The following is a 26,633-nucleotide window of genomic DNA, read 5'->3' as shown; positions in this document are numbered from 1 at the left end:
TGACGGTTCTTGTCAAAGTTCTCTAGGTCTTTGGTCGCCTACAAAATGAAGAAAAACGTTGAGAGGGGGAAAATTCAAAACTGGATTGTACAGTTTATACTGGTACACTCACTTTTTTTCATTCCAACACAAGTGGTGCAATCAGAGTTGTCATGGGCATGATAAAGCAAACGGCATGGCTGAATGAATATCTGTTTTATTGCTCACCTAGGGTACATGGTATTTAATGAAGTAATGTTCCAGGCAGGATCAATACAACATGGTCCTTGTGATTAGCTCATGCAGTCCAAGTTACACAAATGGTGGCGATTATACTGTATACATGCAGTATTTAATGGGAGTTGATGATGTACAAATAGACCTCTGTTGTGCCATTCGAAGCCACTCAGCAGCAGCAATAGCTTGGGTGTTAAAACTGATGATTCCTGTAACTCTGAAACTGTTGTTTTGGACTGATTTGTGTTAGAGGAACTTACAGATAATTCTTTATTCTACAGCCCTGCCGGTGCTCGCCTGGTACACAGATAGTTGATAAAGAAAAGTCTCATAAATAAAGTCCTTTAGCAGTATTGCTTGCATTTCACCAATGAGTCCTAAGGCACACATAGTAAATAAAAGGACAGTATACACAACTACACAAAATATTGTCAGACTGACTGCTGACAGGAAACTGTCAATGTTGCTCTCACTCCAACAAAAGGACATAGCTGTGAATGTTTCTAAGTTAATACATCTAAAACAATACCGGACTGGTTAACAAAGCTGAAATATGAGCGGTCCTGACAATCACAGCTCACTCTTGAAGCCTGTAATTTTTTACGCTCATCCAGCCTTATTATAGTGATACTATGAGGCAAGGTATTCTTTATTGTGATTATAGGTGTGACTGCGATGCAGATACAGATAAGCAGCAGCACTACAGTACACACCAACAGTGTGGAGGAACATGGTCAGTTTAAGCTTATAAATCGCCTCATCCATCCAAGGGTCTAGAGATCTGTATCTAAGATAACCTGAGTGTGGTGGCTGCCACATGCATATGTGGGAGGTTGTGCTACAACTTTCCACTATTTGTGTTACTTGATCAGTCAATATGCTCAGGGGCAGCAACAGTTATTCCTCTGAGAAGAGTCACTTTATTTTGGCTGTGTCTGCTGCTTACAATGCCAAAAAAGCCTGTTCTCATTTCAGTTGCTATGTTATATTATCAATGGCGTGTGAACCAACTTCACCTGATGAATTTTTACCTTCTTAGTCAACTTTCTATTGATGAGGAGCCAGAATTACAGCACTAAGTAAAGATTCTTCATTAAAAGAAAAGTCAGATCTGCTACAGTAAAGATCTATTTAGTGAACAGTGTTCAGGTGTTTTTTCATCGTTGCCTGTACCGATTGGATGAGGCGCTCCAGGTCGTCCACCTCGAAAGTGTTGGGGTTCAGGTGGTTGAGGTGATCAAACTGTTTGAGCAGGGCCTGGTGGTCCACTGTTCGGCCTGCAAATAGGGGAATGATGAAAAGTTCTGTTTAACTGTAAAGCAATTAGATTAAATATTTTGCAGCTGTAGGCACATCAAATGTAAAACTGAATTTTTACTTATTTTAGTCCGCAATCACTAAAGACAGAGCTTGTATCATTCAATAAACTGACTTGTTGCTTACTGTTACCTATGTGCTTTCCAAAGATATTTGGTGCTCCTGTAGTTGTTCATCATATAACTGACATTCAACAGGGCTAGCACTGGCTTTGTTTACTTTAGCCCAAATTACCATTGGAAATAAGTTAAGTCAGAGTAAATACATGTAAATGCGTTTCTGAGCCCGATGGCAAAGGGTTTCTGTTTGTATTAGATATGACACCATCTCTAAAATCTTTCTATGCCTTCTGTCTGACTTTTACCATCTTGCATGATGTCTCCTATCATATATATATATATATCTCTCTATCTTCTGTTCTTTAACTACACTGTTCTTCAACTACAGCAGCTTACACTGGCCACTAGAAGCCACTGTTAGCTGTATTACATCATCTTCCTGTGTCTAAGAGCCACATCATGTACAGTATTTGATGACCCAACTGCTGAAGGATATTGCAAAACTTGTTGTGCAACTTCAAGAAGCACAAGTGCACAACTAACACTTTAGCAAGCAGGGTCCAAAATTAACTTGTTTTGTCCACCAGCGAAATGTCTAGTTAATGTTCAAATCTTACCAGCCACTTAATAGATGACCATTCATTTTGGGCTGGTGAGTGAAGCAAAGCTACCAGCCACTAGCATCTTTTACAAGCATTTGGTTAGTGGATGATGCTAATTTGGGACCCTGTCAGCAAGACATGCAGGATACTTACCATTCCCCCCCTGGATGTCTTGTTTGACTTTAATGAGCATCCGCAGCCTGTTCATCTCCTCCCTCTTCACCTCGTCCAACTTAGTCCGAAAATGATGGTTGACAAAGTCCAGCTCTTTGGAAAGTTTGCCTTGCTGCAGGCAGAAAATCAACATGCCACAGATCAATACAAAGTGTTCATGTCAACAAAGAGCTTACAAAATAACGGCATGTTTATTGAGTGTGCAGACGTACCTTGATGTCATCAATGTTGGCATTTTTTAGCTTTTCTTTAAAGTGAGGATCTTTCTCGAGGTACTCAATGACTTCCCTGAGGTAGCGGTCATAATGCAGCCCAGTCTCCTGAGGCAAAAATCCAAAGCACTCATCAGTGTTTGTTTGAATAGAGGAATACAATCTATATTTAACTTGTTAATATCTAACTTGACTTTGAACCATTATGGAAAGCTTTTGTGTCACTTAAGTATTGCTAATGAACGTTGGCACTTAATTTAACCTGATATTGCTCTTATTTGTTTGGAGAAAATACTGCGAAATACACTGAATGTAATTTTCAACTTTAAGCCACACGCAAGTGTACTTTCCTTGTGAAATAGCACTTCCCAGGACATTGTAAGCCCAAATAAATCCCTCTTTTGAATGACTGATGACTTTGTATTTTGGTGTAATTAGCTGTTAGACCCAAATTTAAATATGATATTGCCATATATTGTATGACACAGCCCATCTGACTCACAGCACTCTGTGGTGACTCCAGTTCCTCCACTGGAGGCTTCTCCTTGGTCTTGTCCACACTGATAGGCACTGACTGGATACACAGCCACAAACTCAGCAGAATCAGCCCACAACTGACGAAGGATTTACACTTCACCATCTGGTTAGATACATAAATGAATACAAATAGGAGTTATTTGGGCAAATTATCATTTTGAGATGTGACACGGAAATGGTACGTCGCTCATGAATGTTTTTTATTTATTTTAAATTGTACTGAAAATGTTCTTAGGCCTACATGTAAGTGTCCAGTGACTAACGAGTAGTGTGGGCAGGTGTTCATTACAACATACAACACCCTCAGTTTCCCAAGCATTGCAAAAGTGGTATAACCTAATCTGGAGACAACATGGGATCATGTTATGCAAGTTAATCTCAAAAGCAACGAGCAAAAGATTTTGCAGCACACGTTGTGGATAAATACGCAGCGAACTTACTTTAAAACAGTTCCTTTATCATAGCCTTATAAATTAAAAGTGTGTCGACTCACATGATAAACACACAAGCTAACGGTATCATTTAGCTACGGAACAGGTTGTTTTGAGAAGATGGTTGCTAGTTAATTCATTATCCCATAGCTGTAGAAAAGCTACAAAACAAGCCTTAGCATATGTAGTAAATTGCAATGATAAATCAAATGTCATGTAAAATATAATTTACTTGTAAAGTGACACTTACTTTAAGCTCTTCTCTTATACTCTTCACCGCTCTTTTGTCGTTTAGTTCTCCTCAAAGCACCTGAGCTTCATTGGAGCATGTTTACAGCTGTCATCTACCACCAATACAAGCTACAACCTACAGAAAAAAAGGTTGCAATCACCATGACAACGCCCCGCCTTCGACGTTACTGATTGGGCAGAAAAGTATACTTTCTTTGTAAAACAGTCGCGTTGAGAGCTGATTGGGCGCTTGACCTGTAAATCAAAGTGTACCAAATTGTCAACCCGTGGCTTAAGGTGCGTTGAGCCAAACTGTACGTGGCGTTCACGAACCAGAGGGTGGAGTCAGTGTTTGATGGAAAAACCTCATTCGTAATTTAAAACTGGATTACCGTACCTAATTATATACCTGTAGACGGCAGCAAAGGTCCAGTGCATTTTAAATTAACTGCGACTATTATAAAATAGTAAATATACTTCTAAACTGATAAGTGCAGTGCTTGACTAAAGGTACTTGGTATTATCATGTAGATATAATTTGTATAAAAGTTGCCATTATCATGCTACTTAACATACACAAAGCATACAGATATGTTTATATCCATAGCACTTAACAGGATTGTTATTTTCTATCAATAACTCTTTTTCATATTTTTGACATTGATACATTTTGTCCTACTTTTTACAACAGTTATTATGGCTGGTTACAAAACCAATGTAATGTAATGAACATGCAAACAGTGCTGTAGCAGGGTAAATGTGGGTAAAGTGGGATCTCAAGTGAAAAGTGTTTACAAGAGAAACAAAAAATGAATTACAAGTCAAAACAGGATTATTACATTACACATAAATATAATACTTTAAATGATAGATGCCAAACATATTATTTTGTCTGACAAATAAGTGCTAAATGGACCCTGACATTCAGATTGCATAGCCACCCACACAGAGCACATTTTACCAGTGGTGAAAAAAAGTATACAGAATGTAAAAACTATCCTGTTACAAGTCAAAGTAATTCAATCAAAATAAATGTTACAGAAGCAAACGTCTTGTCATGAAAATGTATTTAGAATATCCCCTGGAAGTACTCATGTAGCCAAGTGGCCCCTGTCATCGTTATATTATTACACATTTGTCTATCAATTGGGGTTGTTATCGTTAATACACTAAACTGCATTTTAGGTGGTGTACAGTGGTGAAATGTACCTGAGTACAATTACTCAAGTACTGTACATTTGTATAATTTTGAGGTATTTGTACTTTAATTTAGTATTTAAATTTTATTGAAGCCAATATCGTTCTTTTTGTGTTGTTGTTTATCTTTATTTCGTTGCTCTGCTTATTTTAACCTGTTTTTGATCTCCTGTAGCACTATGGGATTGAGTTTTTTCAATGAAAAGAGTTCTGCAAATATTTTTATTATTATTATTATTATTATATAAACGTGTTTATGTCTACAGAATGTACTTTAGTCCACACGGTGGCGATGTTTTACCATTTAATCTTCAGTGAAGCGACCCAGCCAAGCAGAAACACTCCAACCGTGTCCAACCAAAACTCCGTCCAACCACCTCAACAGGAACTGACGTCTCTTCGGTGCAAGTGGATGGAAAAAAAATGCAGCTGCAAGAAAATTGGCTCCAAACACCACACCGCTAAAAGGTGAGACATTTACATTTTTTACAGTAAATGTCTGCGTGCTAAAGTTTTAGCTTACAGTTGCCTGGAATCGATGGTTGCAACTCCGTTGAATCCGGCCGTTCCCGGTTTGATAAAACCTGCAATTCTTCCTTGTTGTGGAGCAGGACCAGAGCAGTTGCCTGGGTACTTTTAAATTAATAAATCAGTGCCCCACAAAGTACGGAGAAGTCATGTAAGTTATCTTTGTGTTGCTAAATTCGGTTTGTGTCTCTGTGAACGATATGTTTGCCTATTTTTGAGTACCGTTTTGTTTGGTTTAGCGGCTAACTTAGCATCAACAAAGTAGAAAGTTAAAGTTCCAACCGCTATCAAAAGTATCAAGAAGTAGCATTTGATCGGAGTAGCCGAGTTCGTAATTTGGCTTGTTTGCTTTCTTATTATCTGTTTAAAGTCAGTCCTATCTCATTTTAGCAACCAGCTAGGTCCTATTTTAAGATGTGTAACGCTACAACGTGAGAAAAACAAACGTTAATGCGACTTATTGACAGTTCTACACATCATTTTGTGTCAGGTCAGCATCTGCCGACAGGTTAGCTGGCTAGCCGAGTTTTATTAGTTAGCTAGTGACCCTTTTGACGTTGTGTCCTTTAACGCCAAACGTTACTCCTCATGTATTCTGCAGCGTTAGCTCCTATAACATGCTGGGTTACTAAAACGAAACATATCACATTTCCTTCGGTTGAATTTATATTGAATGTCTTCCAAAAAGTGATTTTTCAATACCCCAGTGCTAACCATGAACACTTGGTATCAGATGAAAAAAGTGTTTAACCCCAAAGTCATTCGAGGGACACTTTTTCTTTTATTTCCATCTAATTCGAATGCAGGAATTAACATTTACAACTGAATAACAAACATAGGCCTACAAGTCGTCTTTTAGATGACAACTAACTAGAGAGGGAAACTCTCACACACAGCATTCAAACCGAAAAGGACCTGCTCTTGTGTATTGACCGCATGTTACTCTGTTTATGACAATCACCAAATGTGCAATTCCGTGTTCAATTACAGTCCACTCGCTTTTATAGTGATACTTTAGATGGATGTGCGAATAAAAGTAAAAGACACATTTTTTGTCAGAATTAGCCTGCGGGCCAAGTGAACTGCCCCAGTGTCCCCCCTGGGCGAGATTTCACTCCCCCAGTGGTCCTGGCAGTTTTGGTTTATTTTTTATAGACGTCATGTTCTGCACAGGCGAGCCTTAGCAAAAGACATGCCTGTACAGGAAAAATAAGTTTTACTGTTTTGTTAACTTTCCCAACATATCACACAACACATATCTTAGACATCTATAAACTAGACCTGGTTACTTATTTTCCTTTTATAAAGATGTTGGTCTGTACTTTGATCAGCTGTACAGTGTTTTGCTAACATCGCCACTTTTGCACAGCTACAGCTTTAACAATAGTCAGGTGCCCATACAACCACTGAAACAGGTTTTGCTTGCTGTAATCATTCCTCCTGTCATTAAGACACCCCATCCTAATGTGCTTTAAATAGGAAAGATGGTGACAAAATCCACTGTCTTCGTTCTCTGCCAAAATGTATTCCAGTGTATCTGAAGCAGTCTGAGTAAGTATAGACTCATATTGCCAGTGCTATGGACATCTTTCAAACTTAGTCTTTTTAATGCAAAAATCCCCCCTTTGTGTTTCCTCCGGCAGTCTCTTGAGAGTCACACAAACAAGGGTTTGTATACTAAAATGACTAACTTTGGAAGCTATCCCCTTGATATGACTTTGCATCAGGGAGGCCTACACTTTGGATTGTATTTTTCCACAAAACAAGAACTATGCATTTTGTCCCCCATCACTTTGACATTGCTTTCAGAACAAATCTCTTCAGAGTTTTCATGAACAGAAGAAATTACTACTAGGCTACAGCAAAACCTTTTGCAATGTATAAAAGGGCACCTAACTGTTCTTTTAAATAAGACTTGAAACATTTGAAACCTATTATTTAATCTTTAATTGTAATGTAAATTCCCCAAATTTCAGACTATATCCAATATGTCGGAATTTGGCGATATATATTTTCCATTTGATGGAATGATGCTGCCATAAAAAACATGGAATGGTTTGAATATATTTAATTTAGCTTACTTGAAAATCTGGAACAAGCTGATAAAGAATTGATATGTGATTCTCTTAGACAGTGCCAAATAAGATGACTTTATAAACTTAAAGCTACCTAAAGGGAAAATTAAACTAAATTGAATGTTAAGGCAACACCATTAATTGGCAAACCATCAAGCAAATTATCTGGAAACTCTTCAGACCCTCCTGTCCAATTTGTTATTCTGACCCCTGCATCCTTAAAGTTTTTCACTCAATCAAGCATTTCATGGCTTGGGTATCTGTTGTCTCCTGAATACTTTAAAAGAAGTAATGTCATGTTGAATTAAGCTCTTACAGGACCTGGACTCTGCCATCCTTTGCCATGGTGCAGTGCAACAGAGTATTTGTCTTGGCTGTAGTTGGCTTTTCTCCATAAGTGGGACTTTCCTCCTTTGAATGTCTCCTGTTGCCCAATATGGACTTTAAGCATATGGCTATCTTGATTCAGGATCTTCTGTGTTTAGCCGGGGTTTTGGTTATCTTAGTGTGGCTCGAGTCCCATTAAAAAATGATCGCTACGTCGTCGTTTTCTCAGCCTTTCTTGACTTGGAACTATATTGGATCCAATCTGCAATGATCTACAGTGCAAAAAAAGACAAATGTTTATGAACTGAAATCACATTATTTTGTTTCTCAGATTGACCCAGTGTTTACACACAGACTTAGGAACTCTGCTCTTTATTGTCTGGCTCAGTGTGTTAACTGGACACTTGGCAGTTACAGTAAGGGGCTCTGACCTTTGGTTATGGAACGTGACATAAACTACTAAGCGTCAGTCTGTCAGAGCACGCCTTTTAACTGTGTGCAAAATCAATAATATTCGGAGAGACTACTTTAGTCAGAGCATGTTACATTTTTGCATAGAATTAAGTCCTCAGTGACAGCAAGCACCAAAAGATGATTATTTCTTTTATTTTACATTTATGTCCCAAAGCTGTGTTCTTGGCAAAGTTGGCACTAAGCTCTTCTAGTCAAATGCTAAATGAATGCAGCCACATTGTCACTCCCTGCTGGTGTTAGTACAGCTGATAATACAATCTTGGGCCATGGTGCTAACATAATGCTAACAGAGTGAGAAAAATCCAGAGGAAGAGAGAGAGACCCATTGGGCTGCTTAGCATGCCAAATTCCTCAGCTGCACAATAGTGCTAGGCTAGCCGGAGCCCCAGCGCAGCCAGCCTTCTCCACCACAATGGGAGGGGAAGCTCAGGAGAGGCCGGTGACGCCTGGGGAGGGAAGGAACTCACTCAACCCTGAGGCTGTGATCGGTCAATGAATGGTCGCTTTGACAAGGCGCTGTGTCATTTTAGAACCACAAGACACTGTTTCAAGGGATGTTTTTCTCATCTTATAGACATGTGGTACCCTTGGCAGATTCCTGTTGTGGGCTAACCATAAATTCTTAAGATTATCAAGAACGGAAGATGCCCTTGTTTGGCTTCAACTTTGGATTTTTGAGGGTCCCATCTCAAGGTGATGTCTAAATAGCTGGCAGATTAATTGATAATGAAACAATTATTGTTTTAGTTTTGTTCCTGCTTTGTAAGTTAACTGCATGCCAGTAAGTGGTGTGAGTCACATCTCAACTCCTTGTTATAACTCATTTGCAAAAATGTTTGATTCAGTCTTTCTATGGTATGTGGTCAGCCCGGCTCCTTGGTTAAACAATTGCACTGTGCACCTTGCAATGTCGAGGTGAACAACAGAGAGGCACACAAATAGAGGAGAGCTTGTTGTGAGTGATCAATTTACATGTCATGAACGTGATGATAATGTAGCCCATGCTTGTTATGTGACTAATTGATGTACTCCAAAACAATGCATGCAATTATTGACTGTGTGTTTGTGGCAAAAGTGGCAGCAAGTCAATACACAATAGAAAGCCTGGTAACAGCAACTTCTTTTGACATAGGCTAGATTCTGTCCACATCCAGTCAATACAAATATTTGTGTGACTGGGAATTATAAATAATATATTTGTGGTATGATTTGCCAGTATAACCTCAAAATGTTTCTAAATGATATACTGACTGCTTTGACCCCCTCTTGATGTTTTTTCCCCTTTCTAAGGTGTTTAAAGATTTGCTACACAACCATTTGAGCCACACAGACTTGGAAGACGTCCTACTCATGGCACCTTCCAGTTGACAGAATGGCCCAGATATCGAGCGGTAATGGGTTCAAGGTGGATGTCCCCAAGCCAAAGGGCGTTGTGGGTAAAGAGGAAGCACTCCGCATGGAGGAAGAAGCTTTTGCAAAATTGCGAAGGGATAAGAGGCCCACTCATTCAGCTTCAACATCCTCATCTTCCTCTGCAGCATCCTCATCCTCCTCAAAACCGCAACCATCAACATCTATCACAACTGCTCCTCTATCTTTACCCTGTGCTAGTAGACCTGAAAGAGACCTCATTGTCTTCCCAGAGACCAAGAAGCAGGCAGAGCAGGACAAGTTCAGGGATATTGACGTGGACAAGCTGACCAATGAGGAACTTGAAAAGCTCCTGCTGGATGAAAACTTTGGGGTTAACAGCAAAGTGCCCCGTCCCTCATCACTACAGGGGTTTAACCTCAGTGCCTCCTACCCTGGAGGCCTTCCATGTAGTTCCTCTCCTTTCCAGAGCAGCCAGTGGACACCTGTTCTGTCTACACCATCTAACTCTAGTGTGTCTACTCCCACCCATCAGCCTTCCCCAATGTTCCCCTCTGCTCCATTCCCCAAACCAGGCACGTTTCAGAATGGCTTCACTCCAACCATGTCGCCCTTCATGGCTCTGACGGCTCAGCCAACATCCTTCATGGCCTTCACTCCCATCCAGCCTGCTGCTGCCATGGTCTTCACACAGCCAGCAGTAGACCCAGAGATGGCCAAACTGTTTGACAAGATTGCCAGCACCTCAGAATACTTGAAGAATGGCAAATCGGCCAGCACTGACCTAGATTCTTCTCAAGCGGGCACAGCTTCTCTGGCGCCCAACCCTCCACCCCAGCAGCCAGCAGCGATGGAGTCTTCTAGCATCAGCCGTTTTGACTGGCTCGATCTGGACCCACTCACAAAGCGTAAAGCTGAAAATGAGGAAGCATCCCCGGCATCAGGAGACACTGCACAGACGGTGCCAGGAGTCGCAGGGGATCCTTGGGATGCAGTTCTTGAGACTGAAGGGAACAGTAGTAGCAGTAGCCCCCCGCTGGAGGTGAAAGCATCGCTTACGGTTCGCTCGCAGCACAGGAGAGCATCAACAGGAGCGGCTGTCACTAGGAGTCACTCACTCAACATCCCAGGGACCTCCTCACAGCACAAACTAAACAATCAGGTAGGATCGCCGTAAAATGGAAATGTTTAAAAAATGTCAGGAAAAGTCTGCAGAGACTTCTATAGGCCTTTTTTGCAGTACCCATGCATGCATGCATGCTATGACATGCAAACACATGTCATAGCAGGAATATTATTGACACAATCTTCTGCCAATGCTTTTGTAATTTTACATCAGGAATGTCTGTCTATTGTCTTGCCAGTGCTCTTCTTACTGGTTAGAATTGGAAAGGACTCAGTTGGGAAAAAAGACGGTGTCACGTAATTGCACCACATCAAGATTTAATGTGGGGTTGTTTTGCAGATGTCAGCTGATGTTGTTTGCTGAGTGGGCTGACTACCAGTCGTATGTCATCCCCAACCATGTTTTCTTATCCAGACCAGAGATTTTAACATGTTACCTGCTAGTTACAACATTCTGTTTTTGCACACAACATGCATCATGTATTGCAGAATAAATGACTAAATAACACCACAAGCCTTACAACATGAGTGAGTGGGAATAAAGTTTAGTCAGAATAGATGCTGGTGGATCTTCTTGTTCACACAAAACGCCCATCGAAGTTTTGCTCACAACTAGAGATGGTCCAATACCATTTTTTGCTTCCGGATACCGATTCTGACACCTGAACTTGTGTATTGACCAATACCTTGTACTAATCCGATACCAATGTGTCCTTTTTTTATTTTTTTAATGTTTTAGCAACTGTACACTACTATCCCTGTATGGATGTGATATGATTTGTATCTTTGTTGTCAGTCCGGTTCAGGTTAAACTCTTTGTGAGACATGAACAAACACAAACAGTGAACACCCCAGAACTTTCTTTTTTTTTTCATCCAGTTTGACAGTCAGTTATAATGAAAAAAGAACATAAATAAACTACTTTAATGTAGACTTTCTTTAGGGCTTTATTACGTGGTATTGGATCGGTGCATGAAATCCAGTACTTTCCGCTACTGATACCAGAATTTTTGTTAGTATGGGAGGCGACACTGCTCCTGGAATTGGAACGTCTCTTCTTACAACTGCATGTGCTGTGTGTATACTCCTCATCCATTCAATAGCACAAGCAAAACATCCTCTATACTTCTGATCCCTGTAATTACATTTTTCACTGTGGTTAGCTACCCACTGTTTCACCCCACAATTTCCTCTCATCCACTTGTTGTGATTAATTTGGCCATGCAAGACATGAGTGGTCTAATTTCTTGTGATGAATATTTAGACCATTCATTTGGGACAGTGCTGTGGGCGAGTGGCATAGAATATTATGCCTCTAAACCCCCCCCCACCACCACCGAAAACTAAACAACCATCTGTCATTTGCCTCTCAGGTCTTGGTATAGAAAAGATGAGCATCATATGGCGCTTACCCACTGCTAGTACCAGCTGTACTCGGCCGCTGTGCCCCGTCCTCCTTTTTCCATTGCTGATTTGGTACCGCCTCATAAATGAGGCGAACGTGGCTGGTTGTCATAGCGATGCTGCAGAAAGCTGCCGTTACCTAACGTGGCGCACACACACACAACGTTGAAGGTGTGTTGTTTTTGATTCTAAGCATGTGGTTGTTTGCCAGAAGACACATTTTGTTTCACAAGAAACTGGAGGCAGCGGGAAAAAACTTTACAGGACACCCTGTCTGTCTAGCAATTATGACCTAGTGATTAGTGACAATTCTCTCCACTCCATTCAGTAGTCAGCAGGTTATGACGTCACCTTTTGTAATGGCCTCAGCTCGCTTGGAACCTCAACGGAGGTGATACCAAAAAAAAAAGTACCTTTTAGCTAGGGCCAGGGACTCTTTTTCATGATGGAATGCCAAAAAAGTAGAGTTGAGTTGAGGCAAGTCGAGCCGGTACCATGTAATGAAAAACTCTGTTAGTTAGGTCTACCAGCCAAACTTGGTGATACTGGATTTGTCACCATGTGTCTTCCTCGTTATTAAGTAACTCTGGCTGTCAATATGTATAACCTCTAGGGCTAGGTATCATTCAAAAATATACAATATCAATACCGTGACTTTGATACCAAATCATTTAATTTATTTTTCTACGTGAGACCGGTCTCTATGCAAAACACAGTTTTTACCTGCCTGCCTGCCTGCCTCTGTGACGTCCAACGTTAAACAGCCAATCACAAACATTATTCGATGTTGGTAGAAGCATACTGCATGCTTATTGGCTCACTGACGCTGATGAGATTTACTCCTTAGTGATTGAAATTAAGTATTGAATTAGAGGCATTTCGGTTGGTGACTAAGAAGTATTTAATTTGGTAGCCATCCCTAGTTACCGCTATCAGCGGTTGGTAGAAATGCGTATAATCACCCCTGTAGTTGAGGAATGCATGTCCCTCCCCATACACATGCTGGCAGAGTACAACATACAAACAATACTGGGACTCTCTCATTAAGAAATTGCTTTACCTTATCACCAGTGGTCAGAATCTCTGAGTACTTTCAAGGTCAGGACAAGCTATTCTATTTTTACAAGATGCCCACTTCCAGCTTATTGTGTTTCTCTGTGTTATGACCAAACAATTGGTCCCTGGGGCATGTTTCTCATGCCAAGGTGATAATTAACCTTACAGCAATGTGCAAGGCCTTTATTTCCAACATGCCCCATGGTTGCGGAAAACCAGGAAATTTGGCCCTATGTGAACACGGTGTTTGGAAAGACTATGGTACAGTAGTATAGTCAAAAAATGTACAAAAACTTAAACGTCATAAACGTGATCAGCCGAGGGCAGTTTCAATGTACCCTTCCAGTAGGTCTTTCAAGTCCATGTGTAGAACTCATTCTACAGATATATACTTTGCTAGTCGTCCAACGCAACTTGTCAGGTTGAGCGTGTACACAAAAGTTGTCTTTCCAGGGTTAAGGAAGGTCTCTTCCCTTGAAAGGATGAAACGGTGTTTGTTTACACTAGTCTATATGTTATGTCTATGTTCAAGCCTGTGATTGCTGGTCAGACAGCCGTGTTGTGTAACTTGAGCCTTTTTAGCTCAGTGTTCTTTACATAAATCCCTCTACACTCACTTTGTAATCTGCATCCATTATCTGCAATCTTTGTGTATGTGAGGCTTAGATGGTATGTGGGTTAACTCGCTCCCCTTGTTCCATTTGTATGGCTGCCAGTCGGCACCCATGTACGTAGTTATAATCAGGAACAAGCCTGGACAGCTCCCCTATGCCCCAAAGCAGCACCAGAATGACCTAAGAAATCACCCCCCTACGTTCCAACTCTTCTCTCATTTGGATTCAGGGGAGAGAGAAGCTCTATTTCCATTAAGTTTGGGTTGCTGTGAGTGACATGCTGTACTTTGAGCAACTCTGATACATCCTGTGATGGGGTCAACTAAGACAGTATTGCTTCACAATAAGAGTTCCACTAGTTTATGTCAGGACTTATTTTTTGTATGAAGCAATAGCTGAAAATGTTCAGTTTTCATTACAAGTAGTTCAGTACAGCAACTACAGCTCCAACCACACAGCTAAAGAGAACAATCAGAAGACAGGGAGGCTGTAAGAACATTTTGAGGCCCTAGAGCTAGAGGCGCATAAGAACAGGAACATGGGGGTAAAACTAGACTTCCAACCACAGACACTGCAATACCAGGAGCTACCAGCCCAAATAACAAGTCTTTTAAAAAATTGTGCTTTTGCTTAGTTACTTGCGTGAACCACACTTATTGAGCGAGTCACATTGCAATGATGACAGAGCTTGGTTGAGGGCAGAGTGTTTTCTAGGCTTGGCCTTGCTTTTCAAGAAAGACTTAAGATATAACAGTCGCCTGAAAATAGTTTTTTTCTTACTTCCCTTAAAAGACTAAACCAATGTTTTGCATGGTTTCTATATGCATTTGCATTGCTGCAAAAAACATTAGGGTTGGGCAGTATTACGGTATACCGCTGGTCTTAAAAATAACAACGGTATCAGTTTCAATACCGTCATTAACAAATAATAAATGTAATTTATTTAAGGCCCAAAAATGCTTATGTGTGCTTCTCATCACGTGACAGTGTGGAGAAGAAAGAGAGAGAGAGAAAGATGTCAAGTTGCGCACCGAGTGACCTGGTCTCAAAGAAGAAGAACACAACTTCTGCAGTTTGGCAGCATTTGGGGTTCCGACCTAATGAGAAGGGAGAGGTGTTTCAGTTTTAGCGTTTGGTATTCAGTTTCTGAACGGTGCCAACAGTTTGGTCACGGCGTCTGAGGCTTACGTCATAGTTAGACATGTATTAAAATTTGGATACCGCCCAACTCTGTAAAAACATTTTTTGAAACATGCAGTTGTGTCATAGATTGAGTTGTTTTCCTACCATTTTAGACAGCATTTCAATTCCTGTCAATTTCAATTAATTTCACTATGGAATTAAATAGATTTGTAGGTGGTTTGATCCGGTTAAACCTTGTGTCTTAAATGTATCTTGTTTTATTGTTATCAGAGCTAGTTTATCATTGGTACTATTGTTAAAAATGTAAACTAATTTAAAAAGCCTATTCGGGACTCATGCTACGTTAAAACATCATTCTGTTAGATACTCCAGAATTTTAAGATCTAGTGAGTTACCAAAGAGTATTGCATTCATTAACTGAGTAAGAAAATCAAACCCAGAGGGCATACACAAAGCAGTCATGGATGTTAGGGTAATGTGAATCTGACAGGTTGACAGGGACTTGCTTTAAAAAACTGTGCTTCATTTGAAACAGTGCTTGGTTACTGGCTGTAACCTTGTCAAATGTGGAGGAATTGATTCTGGATACAATCTTGTTACGAGTTGCATAATGTCACGTGGTAATGGCGTCAGACTTACCATCCATACCCAAACAAGGCTTAGCATGTGGCCCAATTAAAGCCTTTAAGAAATTGCCTCTAGGAAAATCTATGATATATAAAAAATGTAAAGATTTATATTTTCTATATCGTATCTATCGCAATGACTATGCCATTCAGGTCATTTGGATGACTATGTTCTATTCCCTGCACGTTATGTTCATTTTGGCACTAAACTGAAACAAAAAAAGAGAAAATACTATGTAGTATTTTTAATTTGTCAAGTATTTATTCAGACAGAAGTATACAAAAATTGGCTTTGATGAGTTAATGAGTTTAATTCTTACGACACAGAAAAGTAAATGGAAAACTGGACAAATTCAACCAGCCTTGCCCTAGGCATGTTGTAATTTTCTTTTTACTTATTATTTTCAAGATTAGTGTTTGGATGTCAGTGAGTCAACCTGAAGTTAAACCAAATCTTGTTGTGGTTGGCAAGATTGTAGTGTACGATGTGGTAGTATGGGCAGAGGTGTGTCAAATGGAACAAATAAGCTATAACTTTGAGACTCTGAAGTCAGAATTGGGTTATCTACCGTGGAGTCATCTCTACTGGATGTCTTATTCTCTTTCTCTTCTTTTAGTCTTGGTATCTATTTGTCTCTTATTACCTCTTTCTCTTACTTTCTTTAAGTTTTGCCCGTTTTTTTTCTTTTCTTTATCAGTCTTCACAGTCTCTCAGTACATTTCTTCACATCTATAACTTTACTGGTGTCTGTGTACCTTTTTTTTTTCTTTCTCTCCCTTCCATCAGTCTTCTTCCTTCCACTCAATGACTGCCTGTGGTGCCTGGCTACTTATCCCTTGCTTTGGCCTTTGGATTTAATCAGCAGTCAAACAAATAGCTCTATCTGGAGTTCAGCCGTCCCGCCTCACAGCACCCACGCCTGTTCAGACCTTACTGTTTGCAAAGCAACTCTGGAAGTTAATGCGTCATTTACCACACGTTGCCATGTTGAGGTTCCCAATACTTATCTTCACAAAAGAAGTGTAGTTCCACTTGATTCAGTGTACCGTGTTTTTCGGTTTGTGCAGTAGACCCTTTAAATCCAGCAAAAAAATGGCAAGGATTTTATTTAGATGTCGACTGAATTCAGCCACAACTATGCAAAGACATGGAAGGTGAAGGAAAATGTAGTGCACGTTTGTTTGACCAACTAACTGTTCATCTATTTCATCTAAAAATTCCAGTTTTTCAGGCACATATTACTTTACTGACTGGTTACTTTAGGACTGTGCTTAATGGAGATTATGATTATGCAATGAGCCAGATACCCTAAACCAGTCAACTAGATTACATTTTGAGTGGTTGTGTTATAACCTTACAACCACTCTGAAGTATGTTGCTTGCTTGCCCTTTCATTGCAGATTACATGAGCATGTCTATGCCTATTTTTTCTTGCACTGTTCCTTTTTAAAATGTCCTGCAGGCAAATTTTGGTCGGAATTAGCCTTTTTTATCTGAACATGTGCTGTGATTCCACATCACAGTGTGAAATGTAAAAGTACGCCAGCATGCACTGTGCTTGCTTGCCAACTGTATTGCTCCGTTCCCCGCAGACATAAAGACCTCCAACATCTCTTTTACATCTCATACACCTACATACCATACCACTCCAGACTGCCACTTTTTCTTTTATCATCACCTAATTACACCTTAAGCACTAGAATGAGAATTTAATTCCACCAGACAGATGGCAGGGTTAGATGTTGTAGTGCAGGGATTCCAGTTCACTGTGTTACTCACTGGGCAAGCAGCTCTCTGTCTCTTAACCTTTTGATATTGTTTACTGGTAGAAAACAAGAGACAAATTGTGGAAGATGGAGTGAGCGAGCAAGTAATAATGCACATTAAAAAACTAGCTCTAAAGTGTTAAGGGGTAAGTTAAATTCAGCAATGTTTCAGAGATTTTGCAAATTTCCTCCAATCACAAAACAGCAAATGAGTCCATGTCTATTTGACAGTCAGTCTGTCCCTTGACCCATATTTAATTTTCAGCAAGGGTTGTTCAGTTCATCACCGGACTTTTTTTTGTAGCCATCAGTCATTTCCTGATCGAAAGAAGAAGTTGATTTGTGTTTTACGAGTAGCAGCTTCCTCTGATGTAAAACAGCTTCTCACAGACATTAAGTCTCATCGATGAAGCTGTATTCAAACGGAAGTGCTTAGAAAATGCTCATCCTTGCAGCCAAAAACCTTTTAGCTGGCAGTTATGGGTGTTCACAAGCCATTAAAATCATTCTTCATCTGTTCAGTAAGTGCAGAATCAGCATGCCAGCATTTTCCACCCAAAGTTGTACTGTAAAAAGAAGCCTGGAGCAACTGTAGGACATTTTGCTTGTACTATGTTGAGACTGATGATGAATGGTTGATGTTTGAATGAAGACAAAAACATTGGGTCAAGCTACTGACTTAGACTACTGTTGAAAAACATCTCAGATATTAGAAGTTTGAGCACTAAAGAACTCACATATTTTACAGTTAACTAACCACCATGTGTTGCTGTACATAGTTCTCGATTCTTTTTTAGAACTTTTAGGCTCGTCAAAGAATTGACAGTCGCTAATGAATATTCAACTGCAGGTTTCCTGTGGACAGTCTGGGGTAATTTTCCTTTGGCTGGCACAGAAAGCTAAGGAGGTATCTAATGTCTAGATGTGTAGTGTAACTCAACACTGATTGGGCTTGGAATTACCAGCAGGCACCTGACATGGCTGTGGTTGAGCCTTTTAGTTCTGCCACTGTACTCAGTCAGGCTTCCTGTCTGTCTTTGTCCCATGGGAGACACCACAAAGTTCCTCAAGCTAACCATGTTCTAGCTCATAAGCGTGAGAGACAACAAAGTTTTTTGCAAAAACCTTCTTTTTTTTGTCTGACCTTGTTGATCAGCAGCGAGCACGAAAGGCCTTTAAGAAATGTAGAGTAGAAGCATGTAGGCATTAATTCAGATAGTGAAAACCTTGATAACCCACACTTAGGCTTGCACGATTTGGGGAAGAAATATGAATCACAATTTTTTTTTTTGTTAGCTTAGAATTGTTTATTGCACACTTGACCTATGACAAAACAAAACCAATTGTCAGTACCAAACTTAGATTTTATTTTGGCACCCATAGCACGTTGCGCATCACCACAAGCCTGTAAACATAGAGGCTCTGGTGAAGAGAAGGGAGAGCATTGCAGTGCTTGGTAGCACTTATTTTGACACCCATTTTATACAGTCTATGTTTAACTCGAAGAAGAAAAGTAGTAGCGTTTAATGAAATCGCCTTGTAAAATTAAATAAGAATCAAAGTCTTAAGTTTTAATTGAAATCAAAGTTATTAAACAAATTAAATCATGAACAGGTTGAATCGAGACCGCGATTTTTGTAGCAATTAATCGTGCAGGCCTACCTAAGCTTACCGAATGGATCAAATTCTTATTATAAAAAGCGTAATTTCAGGGTGTGAATGATGATTGTGTGTGTGTAAGAGCATGAATGTGCGTCCTTGTGTGCGTGCAACAGTACTAACAAAACAGGAACCCGCTCATAACGTTGCTCCTAGTGGTAAAAATTCCACAGTGTACACAGAGTCCTCCGACCACGTCTGAAGGTTAAAGTCTTTATACATGTCACACACAGCCACGCTTGAGGGCAGGTTTTGATGCATACTGACACCTTCAGTCCCTGTCTCCAACACGAGCTTCAGCTGAAGAGCAGATTTCTAAAATGTTGGCTATCCATTTAAGAAAAAAATGCCAAAACATCATTATTCCATGTGTAGTTATAACATTGTGTAATGGGCCGTCCACACCAAGAAGGATAACTATAACAATAAATTTAAAACCGATAACGCCAGGGGTGAACGATATCATTGGGATCACTTTCAGAGCAATTCAGCCAATCAGAATCCATCTGAATCTACAACATGGCATGGCGGAGAGAGACACTGCATTTGTTTCACACAAGTGGTCAGTGGCGTGACATTTCCAATCGCTGTGGGGCTTCAATCCTTCAGCTGTGTGTGTTTTAAACAGCAGTACTTTGAAACTCAAGTCACAGAAACCACCAATAATTCAGATTCACTGTGAGTGAACATGTGTTTTGGATTTAATATCATATTGTTGGTGTTTTAGTTTTAGTGCTCGGCACGCGCAGATCTGACACCCGCCTGCTCTGATCTCCGGCTCTATATATTGCTGTACGCCTTCTGCTGCCCAGAAAAGGCAGCGGGTTCCACAGCCCAGGGACCGCCTGTAGTATTTTCTTGGTTCCTAAAATGTACCTGAATCCATTAATATAGGCTACAGGATATAACTACAGACATTACTGTAATCTTACATTTTACAATCTTTCTTAATCTCGCAACGTCTGCTGTATATTATGTATTATTATCAGCTGGAGCGTGCAGTGCGTGCTTGTTTGACGCCACCGTCTACAGAATGTTATCGTTCAGCAGTGTGGATGCTCACATCGTTATGGTAATGATTATTGTTACCGGTGCGGACGGGCCTTAACCGTTCTCTTCAGTCAACCCTGAGGTTAAGGTATCAAAAAAATTAACATGAATAGTTTAAATTCTGTCATTTTGTAGAAGCATGAATTGCATGTTTCATAATTTATTATCACTCTGGAGCGGAATGTGGCCAACTAAGTGATGTAGGAGACACCCAGGACAAAACATTTCTTTTCCAGACCTGAATATAGACATTTTCAGGATGGTTATATCAGAGTGAGGAAAGTGTGGAAAAATAACTTGTCTAATAGTTTGGAAAAATCCATTAAGGAAATCCATCATGAGAAACTTGGAAGACTGAAAAGACTCAGCCCCACACATTCTTACAACTGCCCTTTGTGGATTATAGTCATCTCTGTTTAGATTTGTGTCATTAACTATCTCAAACTACTGGTCACATATCTCAGTTCACTTAGCATGGCCAGCCGTCATTATGGTTATAATCTTCCTTTATGTTGTACAGTGTTTTCCTAGTATGACAGTCAGTACAGTGACACATCAATGTGTCACATGACACATCTGTGAGAGCAGAGAAAGGATGAAGGATTAGTCAACGTGTGGATCATAGGAAGCCTTTCCCATGACTTCAGAAACAAGGAGCTCTCCGCCCGACTCCAACGAAATCGATAGAGTGAAACAAAGACGGGCCTGTCCCACTGTACACCCGTTTGTGTGCGTGTGTGCGTGTGCGTGTGCGCGTGTGCGTGCGCCCGCTAAAGCAAACCTCACTCTAAACTTAAACACTGCTAATGTTCTGTTTTCTCTTAGTCTCTCTATCGTCTCTCTCCCACTTTGACCCTCTGTTTTCTTTTCTATCTTCTCTGTCTCTCCCCGTCTCTATGTCGCCTCACTCTGTTTATTGATTTCTCTGTTTTGTGTTTGTTAATCTTCAAGTATAACGTGATATGTGCAAATAATCATGTTAAACCACCAACAGCTTTATGGAGGCTAGTCTGCAAACATATTGTACATTAGTGACGGAGGTTTTGCAGGCAGGAGCCCAGTCTCCTCTCTTTCTTGCTGGGAGAGGCAGGTGGTTGGATGTCAGGCTTGGCCTCCTTTCCAAGCTCCACATGCTGACTTGGAGATTTCTATCTCTTCGTGTTATATCAGGTCAGCTCAGCACTTTGTACAAAGCTCCTTGGGGTGCACAATTATGGGCCAAATGAAATCTCAGATTAACCCTACTGGATGTTGAGATCTTGGTAATAAGCTTGCCATTTTTGTTGTCATTGGCAATTTGCCTTCAGTTGACAGGAAACAAGGGAGTCAAACCGAGGTCATAGTAGTTATATTATATGTGTCTTAAACACTTGGCCACCACCATCCCATGGTTGGTTATTTAATGAGGGGCCGAACTGTTGGACTGTATTTTGTGTAGACCAACAATTAATTAAACAATTAATCAACAGAATATTAATTGACATCTATTTTAGTAAGAGATTCATTGTTTGAGTAATTTTGAAGCTGAAATTCCAAACATTCTTTGATTATAGCTTCTCCAACGGAAGGGGTTGCTGCTTTTCATTTTTTTCATTTTTAAAACTATATTTTTCAGTTTTTAATTGTTTTTTAAATAATCAACCGGTTAATCAACAAAATAATCGTCATCTTAGCTATAACTAAGTAATGGTATGAAAATTTAACCTCACAGTTATAGTGACCAAAATTATCACGTTTTTGGGTATTATTGCAGTATTTTAAAAAGTGTGTTAGCGGCAGCAACTTTTTTTCAATAGCATAACTATCGTCAATCAACTGTCCTTCCGCATTCTTGCAATAACCAAAATATGCCAATGCTTCAGACTTAGTCCTCTTAGAGGGCTTATAAATGTCCTGAGCGCTGTCATCGCCTCCTTCCGCCGTAATTCTTACTTCAAGAAACGCACGTCGGCGGCTACGCTGTGCGCATGCGCAGCTGCTTCAGGAGACTCGAATGAAGCTGGGAAGGATCAAACACACGGTTTCCACACCATGGTAATCCAACGTGATGATGATATTTCAAATGAAAACAGTAATTGTTGTCGTCAACATTTTTCTCGTGGTTTTCCATTACACCGGTAATCGTTCCATAGTTACAGCCCTAGTTTTGTGTCTCTAATATGAATCCGTATGATATTTGTTGTGTAGGTGAAAGGGAACTAGTTTATAGAAGTTAGGTTGACCTGACACTTAACACTTGTGACAAAAAAAAACTTTTAGGAAGTTTTGTCAAGTTGTTCCTTTTCATTGTCACTGCACATGAAAAGCAAGCTGCACACCCACCTGAGCTCTTCAAAAAAACGTTTGGTTCATGTCCCAGAAGTCTTTGAGGGGAGGAATAAACTAGAATGAATTTCCAAACATTTCTTTTACCCTCTCCCTTTTCCTCCCTGAGTGATGTCAGTCACAAATTTCCAATGACCATGACAGAGCACTTTTGCAAACTGCCCGGAGCCTGGTGCAGGAAGGGGCGGGGCTCTTTCACTTCTCATTTCCTGTGCCACAGGAAGCGCATTCCTTAGCCACTGGCAGTACAGAGTAAAGAAAAGCAGAGTGTAACTGCAAGTTCCCAGCAACAGGGCAGCCGTCAGGAATCTCTGTCTCTCTCTCTCTCTCTCTCTCTCTCTCTCTCTCTCTCTCTCTCTCTCTCTCTCTAATTAAAAAAAACAAAGCCTTTGGAGTGTATCATTGTTATTGTGTGTTAATCAAAATGTACACCTAAAACCTAAACTCTAATTAAATGTTTAACTAATGTTTTTTCACAACTTAAGAGACCTGTGTGCGTTTCTTTTAGTGCTGTCATCAACTGAAGAAATTTGTAGTTGACTAACACTTACTTTACATGATTTTGTCGACTAATTGATTAGTTGATTTAATCGACAGATCTAACTTTGAGAGGTGGTTAAGACTAGAAAAGAACAAGATAAATGTCATTAATTAACCATCTGTAAAACTGAGTTTGTACACCATTAATTGAAATCAAGCCCCCACTTTAAATCTTGTGTTCACCAAAAATGTGCTCATAAGTTTCTTGGAAATGAGTAATTAAGCATAGAAGAATGACTAAAGAAATCTTAGTAACTTAGTTATTAATCGACCAAGAGGGGTCAGCCCTAGGTTCTTTGTGTCAAGCCTTTGCACCTGCCGACGTGTTTATTCCTTTGGTAGTATTCATAGCTCTGAGGTGTTTTTAGGAGAGCTACCCCTTCTGTTTAACATATGTAAGCATCTTACTCATATGCATTTTTCTGGTTCCCTGACACTCTGTTTGTGTGTGTGTGTGTGTGTCTGACGTTTTGCTCCTGTAGGACAAGGCAAAAGGAAAAGGTTTGGTGAAGAATGCAGCCCTGGAAGAGCAGGACGCTCAAAACCTGGAGGTTGTCGCCTTCTGTGAAGACGTAGCAACGTAAGATTCTTCCTGTTGGCATGAAACTAAAGCCTTCCTTTGACAATTCTTGACCTTCTTTGCTCATTTGAGTGCTTTGCAACTTTTTTTTCACATTAGTAATGACATTTAATTTATGCACAAATTCACATTAAGCAGACTTCAGTTCTACACCTTCCAACTTGTGCCACCTATATAGAAAAGGAAACTAATATTAGAGACAGGTTAGACCTTTGGAAAAGGAAGGGAATATAGTAGTCTGACTCAGCTGATGTACAGTGTCTGCGCCGAGTATGTCAGATGTCTCTCTGTTCTGCTATCTCTGCTATATGTTTTGCAAGGACAGCTGTGATTGGCTTACAGTAATACAAACAAGCCAGAGCAAGCCTGACCGTCAGCTGTGGACAGAGATGGGAAGTAACAAAGTACAAATACTTTGTTACTGTACTCAAGTAGAATTTTCAGGTATTTTTACTTTACTATTTAATTTTTGCCAACTTTTTACTTTTACGCCTTACTTTTTAACACGGACATCTGTACTTTCTACTCCTTACATTTCACAAAATTGGCTCATTGCTTTAGTTTCAAATAATTTCAGTGGAGTTACCGTTATTATTTTTTGCACCATCAAAACCAAATTCAATATAATTGGATGGGAATATACGTTGCACTTGAGGCAACATTACAAGATTATTCTGCGGCATTCATTTGTGGCAAATCATTGCGGCGTTGCATGGCGGTAGCATTCGCCCATAGTAGTATGGTTGACATGATTGAAATTGAAGAAAACCGAGATTCTGCAGACGAGCGGCAAGACATTCACGATCGTTCTTGTCCTTATCTGACAGAGATGTTTGAGATACTAGGCATCAAGAATGACTCCTTCCGAATGTGTTGCCTGACTCTAAAAGTATGGGGAACATCTTAATTAATGTATGTTTAGTAATTCATATTTTACCCTTTATTTTCTTTTGAGAAGCCATATTTGAGCACACGCGCATACATGTAGATTCCTTTAAATGTTAAGGGGAAAATTAAAAAAGAGTAACTGGATCTGTGAATTCTCGCACTGTTTCAGTCTTATTGACAGACATTCATTAAAAATGTAAGCAATGACATATAAAGAGCTTTTTTCCATGACCACTGAAGTTTCTCAGCTTGCACTCTAGTAACATGTGTGTGGTCCATGTAGCTTTGCATAAAGAATAGTTGTCAATCGCAAGGGTACTTTTACTTGTGTACAGCTGCCTTTTTTTGTTGTTTGTCATACATTTTTAAGGTTTAACATTTACCGTTGTACTAGCTGTAATAAAATAGAATATTGTTGTCAATGCAAGATTCATCATCTGAGAACCCTGAATGTGTGTATCCACATGTGTGCCAATATATCCAGTAGATGTTGGACCTGCTTAGACCTGCTAGTGGTGCTTGAGGAAAAGTCACTAAAGTCATTTTAGGATTCCCCACCTGGGGACCATGAATGCTTGTAAAAGATGTCATGGCAATCTATCTCATAGTTGTTGAGATATTTCAGTCTGAACCAAACTAGTAGACTGAGACCAACATTGACATCACTAGAGCCATGACTCTAGCATGAATAAAGATAGCATTTTGTTTTTCTTGTTTGTATGTGAGTTTAATGCAAACTTAGATATTTTCCTGCATATACACATAATTGCATGTTTTGCTACTCTGTTTGTTTCCTGAGCCTGTACAGAATTTCTTACTCCTGTAGTTAGTTTGGGTGGAGTGATGATGGAGCTGCGCTCAGGGAATCCACTTTTGTTTCAATAACGGAGTCAACACCCTGATCTGGATGTCAGGCTGGCTCTGGCTGCCCCTGATGTTTTCACTGGCTAAATAGGCCAAAATACGGAAAAAAAGTGTTGACTCTTGTCTGTTGTGACTTATTTTTTTTTGCCAGTCTGCGCTCCAAATTCCCTCATACCGACGTGTCCACCAACCCTGGCTACGTCCTGAGCCCTGTCATTACCCAGAGAGACAGCGGAGGTGACAATAGCTGCTCTGTCAAGGTTTCCATTGAATTCTCAGAATCTCAGCAGCCAGTAACTTTCACCTGTGACGGTAAGCATCCAGTGACAAAAATGACAATTATATGTACCAACTTGGAACCAGTTCTTGACAGGATTAAAAAAATTATAAAATACAAACATATGACAGATTCTACACCTAGTGCTTCCAGCCGTTGGTGTTTGGTTTTCTCTGGTTGGTCTTTGCTGAAATCTGCACATTTAAAATGAAGCCATTTTAGCAACCCTTATCCTTTTGCATTTTAGAGATATAAATAGCAACTGTTTTAATGGTCATACTGGTACACGATCGCATTGAAGTCAGCCAAAAAAGAACGTTTTACCCCAACGCTGCCTTTTAAGAGGGAGCAGCTCAGATTGCAGATATGAGAGCTCTGAAGGAGGAAACGACATTCACAGCTGCCAAACTCTTTACCCCCTCCCCACCTAATTTTTCTTTTCTTTTCATTTTTTCTGTCGTGGGAAGTACACTACGTTCCTTTTCCGCACAAATAAATGTTTGTCCCCTCACAATGGAGTAGCCATGTTGGGCAAAAGAGAGTAGAGACTTTTTTTTCCTTTTTGTTTTTTTCAAGGTTCCACTAAGAACTTTGGTTTCCTTTCCTCTGTTCTGGGAGCTGTTATTGGCTAACCCCTCGTTATACTCACACTACACTACAACTACGTTGATTGACATGTCTTTTGGGATCTGAAGCCAAGCACACTGGAGGCTGTATGCCAGTCCAGTGGGGCAGTTTTGTTAGGCATATTACTCCAACAGAGTGACCGAGTTCACCACTGCCTATGTGGGTTCCTGAAGTTCAACATTAGGTCACTAAGTGTACAGTGTGTTTGTTTGCGTGTTGATGTATGACAGCCAACTCATATATTTACATGTAGGCTAGCCCTTAACACTCTGTGTGTGCATGTGTATGTAACAGACTGTTGCACTGACCCAGACACTATTCTTTATAGCCGAGTTCA

The 26,633-nt window shown here is 40.1% G+C and overlaps 2 protein-coding genes and 1 long non-coding RNA gene across 4 annotated transcripts in view; 1 reads left to right on the top strand and 2 right to left on the bottom strand.

The window, feature by feature from the left end:
• The window catches only part of LOC117948733 (nucleobindin-2-like), a 9,786-nt gene extending 5,843 nt beyond the window's left edge, over nucleotides 1-3,943 (bottom strand). Inside the window, exons 1-6 of the mRNA XM_034878538.1 lie at nucleotides 3,799-3,943; nucleotides 3,083-3,220; nucleotides 2,581-2,688; nucleotides 2,348-2,480; nucleotides 1,390-1,493; nucleotides 1-38 (exon numbers count right to left, since the gene is read on the bottom strand). The exon at nucleotides 1-38 is cut by the window's left edge and continues 148 nt beyond it. Coding sequence (XP_034734429.1) covers nucleotides 1-38; nucleotides 1,390-1,493; nucleotides 2,348-2,480; nucleotides 2,581-2,688; nucleotides 3,083-3,220 — 521 coding nt within the window. The 5' untranslated portion in view covers nucleotides 3,799-3,943. The remainder of the gene's footprint in view (nucleotides 39-1,389; nucleotides 1,494-2,347; nucleotides 2,481-2,580; nucleotides 2,689-3,082; nucleotides 3,221-3,798) is intronic.
• Nucleotides 3,944-5,300: 1,357 nt separating this feature from the next.
• The window catches only part of pik3c2a (phosphatidylinositol-4-phosphate 3-kinase, catalytic subunit type 2 alpha), a 46,354-nt gene continuing 25,021 nt past the window's right edge, over nucleotides 5,301-26,633 (top strand). The window contains exons 1-4 of one of the 2 annotated variants that reach the window (XM_034879345.1): nucleotides 5,301-5,444; nucleotides 9,671-10,913; nucleotides 23,543-23,640; nucleotides 25,544-25,704. In XM_034879345.1, coding sequence (XP_034735236.1) covers nucleotides 9,753-10,913; nucleotides 23,543-23,640; nucleotides 25,544-25,704 — 1,420 coding nt within the window. In that variant the 5' untranslated portion in view covers nucleotides 5,301-5,444; nucleotides 9,671-9,752. Of the gene's footprint in view, nucleotides 5,656-9,670; nucleotides 10,914-23,542; nucleotides 23,641-25,543; nucleotides 25,705-26,633 lie in introns of both variants that reach the window. The other variant, XM_034879346.1, reaches the window with a different exon arrangement.
• LOC117949255 lies at nucleotides 5,918-11,861 on the bottom strand. The gene is made up of 3 exons (XR_004657655.1): nucleotides 11,620-11,861; nucleotides 8,825-8,826; nucleotides 5,918-5,928 (listed from the first exon to the last, which is right to left on the bottom strand). It is a non-coding gene; the product is annotated as an uncharacterized LOC117949255 (long non-coding RNA).

Source organism: Etheostoma cragini, chromosome 8 (genome assembly GCF_013103735.1).
Source record: "Etheostoma cragini isolate CJK2018 chromosome 8, CSU_Ecrag_1.0, whole genome shotgun sequence".
NCBI lineage: Eukaryota > Metazoa > Chordata > Actinopteri > Perciformes > Percidae > Etheostoma > Etheostoma cragini.
This window is presented reverse-complemented; position numbering and strand designations above follow the sequence as displayed.